This window comes from Chelonoidis abingdonii, chromosome 4, assembly GCF_003597395.2.
Source record: "Chelonoidis abingdonii isolate Lonesome George chromosome 4, CheloAbing_2.0, whole genome shotgun sequence".
Lineage (NCBI taxonomy): Eukaryota > Metazoa > Chordata > Testudines > Testudinidae > Chelonoidis > Chelonoidis abingdonii.
Genome location: NC_133772.1, coordinates 93193721 through 93202127, shown reverse-complemented (window position 1 = coordinate 93202127; position 8407 = coordinate 93193721). Strand labels below are relative to the sequence as shown.

The window sequence follows — 8407 nt, the reverse complement described above, 5'->3', positions numbered from 1 at the left end:
AAGGAATAATATTTTATGAATTAACAGCTCTTCAATGTAATGACATTTTGCACAATATAGTCTTTATTAATAGTAACCATACTTTGCCATACTATAATTATTTTCATCTGAGGATATCTAAGCACCTTAAAAATACAGTAGAACCTCAGAGTTACAAACGCCTCAAGGAACGTAGTGTGTTTCTAAATCTGAACAAAATGTTAGGTTCTTTGAAAAGTTTACAAGGGAACATGAACTTAATACAGGTTTGAAACTTTACTATGCATTGCATGAAACAGAATTTTATTAAGCTTCTGGGGCTGGGACCATGTCTTCCTGTGTATTCATGCAGCACCCAGCAAAATGGGGCTGCGATCTTAATTGCGCCCACGCCCCCAAAAGATAGTGTATGAGACGTCTCTAGGGTTCATAAACACTAGAAACTATCCGTTTACCTAACAGACTTTGAAATATTTACAGTCTTACAGTGAGGACTTTTTGAGAGCCAGTTCCAGTCAAGTTCAGATCATCATTTCCCCCGCGGGTGCTCCAGTCTTGTTCCTTTCCCCTTCATCTGGCAGACGCCAGGAGGGGTCTAGGAGGATCTGGGGCTGAGCTGGAGAAGTGCTGTGCAAATGTCAGGACACGTCCCGGGGCTGAGCTGTAGGAGGGAGGCCGTGGCGGGGCCCGGGAGGCCCTCTTTTCACGGAGCCTGAGAGGCGGCGGCTCCTCCTGCGACCGCGGGGGGCAGCACCAGCGGCGGGTGGGGCCTACAGCAGAGATCGGCTCCCAAGGTGGAAGGGCCGCGCTCTCGCTGGCGCCCCTGCCGCCTCCACGGTGGCAGGCGCCCGGTGCGGCCAGTGCTTGGCGGCGGCCCTGCCATGGCTGGCAGCGGCTCCCGCTGCAGCTGCCGGAGCTGACATGGCCCGGGTGAGCGGCGCGCCGGGGGTGGAGGAGGCCCCGGAGAGTTACCCGCTCCGCCAGGAGAACGAGCTGCAGGTGCTGGAGTCCATCTACGGGCAGGACTTCCGAGACCTGCGGCAGGAGCGGCCCTGGAAGGTAGCGAGCTGCGCGGCCTGCGGCAGCTCGGCGCGTGGGGCGGCCTCGTGGGTGCCTGGCCGAGCCCACACCGCCCGCAGGGAGCCCGGCGCGTGGGGCGGCCGCGTGGGTGCCTGGCCGAGCCCCCACCGCCCGCAGGGAGCCCGACGCATGCGTGGGTGGGGGGTGTCCTGAAGGGAGCCCGGTTAGCCTGGCATTGCTGCGACAAAAAGTGCGTCCTGCTGGGGTGTCCCCTTGTCCTGCCCTTCCCCCCTTCCGAGGAGCCTGGGGCGGGGTTTCTGTACAGAACCCCCACCCGGGGGGGGCCCTTTCCAGCCCCTCTGTCGCGCCCCCGCGTCGCTCTGCTGCTCTCCACATACACCTGCATGGAGGCGGTGTTGCCCACTGCTGGAGGTACCCCACATCCTCTCGCACAGCGCGCAAGACGGTCCCTGCTTGGCCTGCCCCGCCAGATGTGCACGGCTCCCTTCCCTTACGGCTCCGGGGCTGGTGTTAACGCGAGAGTCCCGAGTGCGGTAAAGGGAAGGAGCCTTGTTCCTGACACGCTGTCAGGCAAGCGTCTGTAGCTGCCGCTGCGCTGCAAGTTTCTGAGTGTGTCCCCCCAGCCCGGTTCCATGCACCGTTGCGGGACCTTTCTTGGAGACCTGGCAAAGCTTTTCTTACCTCGCCTGCGGAGCAGGGTGTAAGCCTCCGCTAGTACAGCCAGCATTACCAGCACTGGGTTGGCACTACAGGAACAGTGGAAAGTTATAATAATGATAAACTGAGCAGACTGCTTTTCAGGCCACGTTTACACTAGGGAGTTGTAGCAAAAATGATCTCCTGTTTAGCTGCAGCTATAGCCAAAGCTCAAGCCACTGCTGGACTTTTTATCACAGTATTAATTACACTTTTCGAGGAGCAGCTTTAATATTGAATTTAATTAATACAATTAACTTAGAAGCTGTTGACCCGTGTCTAGACTAGGGTTGCCACGGGTGCTACCATTGAAAGTTGGTGGGAAGTTTTTTCTGAAACTGTCTAGTGTAATAAAGGCTAAAATGGGTTTCCTCCATCTGGAACTCCACTTGAAAGTTCTGCCTATAGTAATCAATAAACAGATATGAGCAAGACTGTTAATAGGGATCTGGGATCAGCAATGGGAATTGTCCTGTTGTTCTTCTCCCAAGAGCTGTTTCTAAACATAACTAATGGATTCATTATCAAGGAAAGAATGTGTTTCCCTGGCACTCCCTCCCCATCAAGCTGCTGCTAACCCAAGACATCTGTGTATGACACTTACTTAATGGCATCAGGGAATTATCACCTGTGTGTTCTAGAATGATGTAAATGAAATAAAAGGATAATTTGGGGTTGACTTTAAAGGAAAGCCCCTCCCATCCTCACCTAAACTGATACGTTGTTGTTATATGATAATTCCACTCTCGTGCTGTATAATTAACGTCATCCATCTCTTCCAGATGCCTGTGTAAAGTACAGATCATTTTGGATTGCCACTTAGAATTTTTTATTCCTGGCTCCCCCAAAAAGGTTGCTGCTAAACTGACAGTTCAGTGTATAAAAATACGGATTGTATGTTGTGTAAACTGTCTTTAAACTTATATGATTCTTAACAAATATACTTTTATTCATGATTAATAAAGTTTTGGTGGTGTTTCTTTTGTGATGGTCAGAGTAACTCCTAGATTAAACTAGGAGGTAAATCCTCACTGTTTTCCTTATTTGAGTAACTCAGTTCTCCCCCCCTAGCTAGTCTCAGCGGTGTTCTGAGAGAGGCCCTTCATTCCCTTGCCAAGACCAGCCACCATTTCTCTCTTTGAGCAGGGCACGCCTTCAGAACATTTTTAGAATGTGGTTGCTGACATCACCAAGTCCTTGATTTCTCAAGAATACCAGAAGCATTCAGCCTCCTTTCTGGTCGCCCGTTGTCTTCCAATTCTTTGATGGCCCTCTATATAACTGACTTTATAATTAATCCTCAGCACCCTTTTTTAATCCTATCTATAATTAATACTCTGCATATGCAACTTTTTAATTAATAGTCAGCATTCTTATTCCTTTGTAGTTGATTAATTCCTTAATAGATTAATTGCATACCTATTTGCTTAATTGACTCACCTCATAACTGGTTGTCTGCATTGATTCATATTACTGTTGTTTCTCTGTATATTTGTTGCATACTATAATTAATTCACCATATAACATTTCCCTGATTATTTGGCTCACACTAACTTTCAATTTCTCAATAATTGTTTCTTAGGATAACTGATTGATTGATTAATAATTCTACTCTTCTCTAATTCTTTCCATTCCCCTTCTAGATGTCATAGCCTCTTCCCACATATTCTCTGCTGCTTCCTCCTCGCCTCCAGTGATGATATCTCAGCCTGGGCCCTTCCTTTCTGCTCTTCCCAACTCCTACAAACTTCTCTGCTGGACTCACCACTTCCAGCCTCACTTATCCCTACCCATGCTTGTTCCCTTCTTTTGCTACTCAGGGGACTACCTGCAGTGTCTCTGAAAGTATCAGTGCCATCCCTTACCTTTTATATTTGCCACTCCCCATATCTCATGATTCTCACTGAAACTTGAGGTCAATATTTTCAATATGGACTTAATCCCTTCCTAAATTATAGTGCACTAAAGCTACTTTACTCCTGAATAGAGAATCCACATGTAGTTTAACATATTTTAACTTATGTGCATTAACTTCACACCTTTAGTTGAGTCACATTAACTTTCCTGAGTGTCCCCATGTAGACAAGCCCATACACTCCTGGCCCTGAGGAACATGGTGGGGGCGCTGGAATGTTTCTAGCCTGTGTTTTCCTCTTGTCGCTCTTCCTTTGTCATTCCAGCTACCTCTTCTTTCCTTTCTACCACCATGTTTGTCATCTATGACTTACCTTTCTTCTGGCTTTTGTTCTTAGTAAATCCAGACTCCCAGTGTCAAAAATTTTCTGTGTACTTTTTCCACTTTACTTTAAGTCAGTTTACAAAAAACGTTTAAAAAAACCGAAAAGGAAAGAGAGAAAATAGTAGTTAGCAAAACTCTGTGAATATGCCTAAAATAAAAAAGCTCCATCTCTGTGCTCTAGCAGGGTTATATGGAAGCTGTGAAGGCCTAACACTGAGGGCATTCTTCACTAACAACTGTGGCTGCGTAGTCATGGCTCTCCCAGCGCTTTAAAAAAACCACCTCCACGAGGGGAATACCTACCATCGCTGGGAGCACTGTCTACACTGCCATTTTACAGCGCTGAAACTTGCAGTGCTCAGGGGGCTGTTTTTTCACACTCCTGAGCAAGAAAGTTGCAGTGCTGTAAAGTGGCAGTGTAGACAAGGCCTAAGTATAAGTTTAGATTTCTTTCTTTGTGGAATGCTCCTCTAACATGCTGTCTGTGACATTCCACAAATAACTCTAAATTCCATTTATTTAAAAAAATGCCAGTCACTTTTCACATACCTTTCTCCATTTAAAATATAGTGAACCACTGTTTAACCTCACCCATTACCTAAATATGACTCATAGTAGGCCACTATTTCTTCAGAATATCTCTATCTCCACTTATTCCATGAATCTTCCCACATAGGCTGGATAAACTAAGGTTGAACTGTTTAAAATAAGATAATCAATGGTGTTGGTTCATATGTTCACTAATCAATTGTAAATAAATTCATAGATTTTTAAGGTCAGGAGCGATCATTGGGATCATCCAGTCTGACCTCCTGCATAACACAGGATGGGACTTCCCTGAATTAATTCCTGCTTAAATTAAAAGCCTTGTTTTATATTTTAGGTAAAACAGCCTCCGGAAATCAGTTTAGTTCTGCGTCCTCGGGGTTTGACAGGTGACAATGAAGTTTATGCCAAAGTTGATTTGTGGGTCAAATGTCCCCAAACCTACCCTGATACGTGAGTGAAAATCAAAATATAGTCGTCTAATATTTTCTCTGTTCTCTCCGTGACAAAAATGAAAGTTGAAGTGTAACATTGTGTTCATTGCCCTTATTCTTGCCTTGATTTAAATGTGTCTCTATTTGTTAGACATATAGTGTTGAAGCATATAAGTGGGTAACCTTATCTCTATAATTAATCTATCCGAAAACATGTCTCTGAGATAGAGGTATCCTCATCTGTTCTGTGATGTAGCTGCCAGTGAGCAATAGAGATGCATCTGCCAATTGGAGACTTATGCACTAATTCAGCAAGATATTTAAGCCTATATGTAACTTTAAACGTGAGCATTTCCACTGAAATCATTGAGACAACTCATGAATTTAAAGTTAACACAGTACCTTGCTGAATGGGGAACAAAATCTTCAACTCTAAAATTGCCTGCTTGTTATAGTTCTACTATCTGCTGGTCCTGTATTGTGCTGAATTAGCCTTTTGGAGGGCTAATGGATATTTCCTTTGAATTATGAAAAGGGTGGTTGTTGTGGTTGATCAGCTGCTACTGGGATTTGGCCTTGACAGTAATTTTCTGGACAAGTACTGTTGTGTCAGAACAGCCCAATAGTCCATCTGCCACCAACAGTGGCCAGTGTCAGATACCTCAGAGAAAAATAGTATATCCAGTTGTGCAATGATCTAACATATGGGAAGGGAACTGTTGTTCCTGACCAAGTGATGATTTCAGTATACCTTGAGGCTTGATAACCATTATAATTTTTGTTTAAGATAGTATAACTGCAGATGTTTTTCTTACTCCTATAAATGTCTAAGCTTTTTAAAAATGTTCGTTATTTATCTGAGTGTACTTTATTGCAGCGTATTCCTCAGACTAATTATATATTGCTTACATAAAGAAAAAGGAAAATCAGCAAATCCAAAACTGCCATATATTATGCCAGAAATATGTACTGCATTTTCAGTACATCCCTTTAAAAAAAATAATGTATTGGGTTAGAACTGTAGTTGTCACAGACTATGGAGTTACCATGATGGTTCTTCTGCTAGTTGAAACTGTTGAGTACTTGTGTGCAAGCAATTTGGATTACATTCAGCGTAAAGCAAAACTTTTTTATAATCGTGTAGATAGAGTATTACTTGTTTGGGTGTTGAATGACAATGGTTGGGTTCCTGCAAAAAAACAAAAAACAAAATAAAAAGTCTTCTTGACCTGTTGTGTGGTCTATATGGGTTCCTTATCTGTCTGTACACCTAATCCTTAATAAGAGAACATTTCTTGTGATCTCTTTTCTCCAGTGTCCCTGAAATACAGCTGAAAAATGCAAAAGGTTTGTCAAATGAAAACATTAATTTGTTAAAATCCAGACTAGAGGATTTGGCAAAACAACGCTGCGGAGAGGTAAGAGTTCTCACTTTGTGAAAAGTCTAATTGATCATAAATAGTGCTGGAAATTATGTATAGTAAAATGTTATCAAAATAAGGAACTACAAATACATCAAACCTAGAATGTGATTATATATTATAGCAAAGCAGGGTGAGGTTTCTGTTCTTCCCATAGTGGTTTCTCAACTCAGGAAAGTTCAGTGTGCACATCCAGCAAAAATAAACTACATAGAGACTGAGTTTGCATTCGCCGCCTGTCTAGGGACTGTGGGATCATTTCCTTAGAATGTTTGTCATTTTATAGAAAGTAACAAGCAGCGTATAAAATTGAGAGGATTTTATACAGTTTGTTGCTTTTACAATGAAATTAAAATTCGCTGTAATGTTTAGTCAAAAACACTTTTTACTTGGTGAAGGTAAAGGCAGTGTGGTCTGGTGCACTCAACAGTGGATTGTGGGACAAGAGATCAGGATTCTAACTCCAACTCTACCGGTCATGTCATGGAAGTGTGCCTCAATTTCTGTATCTGTAAGATGGGGATATTAATACTGACCTTCTTTTGTAAAGCACTTTGAGATCTATGCATGAAAAGTACTACTTAGACAGGAGCTAAATATTCTGATTGTTTATATACTACAAAATATAGCTTTTGTATTTACTTTATTCAGATTTTAATAAACACTTCAAGTATGTTAACTACATGCAACAATGTAAATGTTTTACAAACTCAGTGTCCATGTAGACTGAATATGGACTGAAATTATCCAAATGGTTGACAATGAATGTGGAAGCCTTTTGTAAAAGTAGTGTTTGCAATATGCGTTTCTTATGTGCATGTGCATATTTTACATATAAATATGTTTGTGTTTAACTTGCTTGTTTTAACCTTGAAAAAGAAAAAAAAATTAAGCAGCAGTAACTCCTACAATGTATTAAAACAGGAGAATATTTTTGCTACCAATTTTCTATGTCCATATGTCAGTTCCCTTGGCACATATACCTCTTTTTCCGTTTATACAGCATATTCTTGTTCTATTATTTTTAATATGTTCTCTGATACATACATAATATGTTCTCTGACGGATAATACTTTCATAAGAATTATTTTAGATTATTTTTCATTCAAATTGTGTTTAGTAATGAATTATTACTACAAAACTTTTTGGTACTTTCTAGGAATTAACAATTCAACATTGTACTCTTGATTTTTATAATAGATGTGATAATGATAAATGAAAGCAATATTTGAACTAAGGCAGATGTTCTCAGACTGCGATCTGTGCACCAGGGTGGTCCCCAGTGCGCTTGCTGGTGGTCCTCGGAGAAGTGACTGGTCACATCATATTGACATTCTCCTTCCTTCTAGCTGCTCTATCACATTAAAAGAGCTAAAATAATCAAATAATTCCCTAATATTACTGTTCCATGTGAGCAATTTCCTGTACTTGCTACAGGAATATATTATGCAATCATGAATCAGGGTTATCCTTACTATCAGGAATGGGAGGGTGATCCCTGAGAGCCTCCTTATTAGATTGTGGTCAGCTATGTGGACCCCTCAAAGGAAGGTCCTTATCTTCCTACTCTAAGTAAAGGTGTGTTAAACAGTAAGTGGAAAGCTTTATTTCTAAATGAGCATTCTAAAAAATATCTTCTTTATTTTCTCTCTCTCTGCACTTGCTTTTAGTTCAGTGATGCTGTAGGAAGGGTGTTTTGCTTTGTGCATGGCACAAACCAATGTGTTCATGTTGTGCTATGTCTTCTGTTCCACACTGCCTTCTGGCTTCATTATTATGAGCAATCCAGGGATTAAATATTTAAGTTTCTTGGAAATTTCAGTTCCCTGTAGGCAGATAGTTTAATGTGCTGTTAAAAGCAGCAAAGAGTCCTGTGGCACCTTATAGACTAACAGACGTTTTGGAGCATGAGCTTTCGTGGGTGAATACCCACTTTGTCGGATGCATGTAGTGGAAATTTCCAGGGGCAGGTTAGAGATAACAAGGTTAGTTCAATCAGGGAGGATGAGACCCTGTTCTAGCAGTTGATTTATGAAAACCAAGGGAGGAGA

General features: G+C 42.0%; 1 protein-coding gene across 3 annotated transcripts in view; it reads left to right on the top strand.

Moving 5' to 3' along the window:
* Positions 1 to 758: 758 nt before the first annotated feature.
* Positions 759 to 8407, top strand: part of EIF2AK4 (eukaryotic translation initiation factor 2 alpha kinase 4) — a 97046-nt gene continuing 89397 nt past the window's right edge. Inside the window, exons 1-3 of one of the 3 annotated variants that reach the window (XM_032802561.2) lie at positions 759 to 1038; positions 4839 to 4954; positions 6251 to 6353. In XM_032802561.2, the coding sequence (XP_032658452.1) occupies positions 901 to 1038; positions 4839 to 4954; positions 6251 to 6353 (357 nt within the window). In that variant the 5' untranslated portion in view covers positions 759 to 900. The remainder of the gene's footprint in view (positions 1039 to 4838; positions 4955 to 6250; positions 6354 to 8407) is intronic. The other 2 variants (XM_032802562.2, XM_032802563.2) reach the window with 2 other exon arrangements.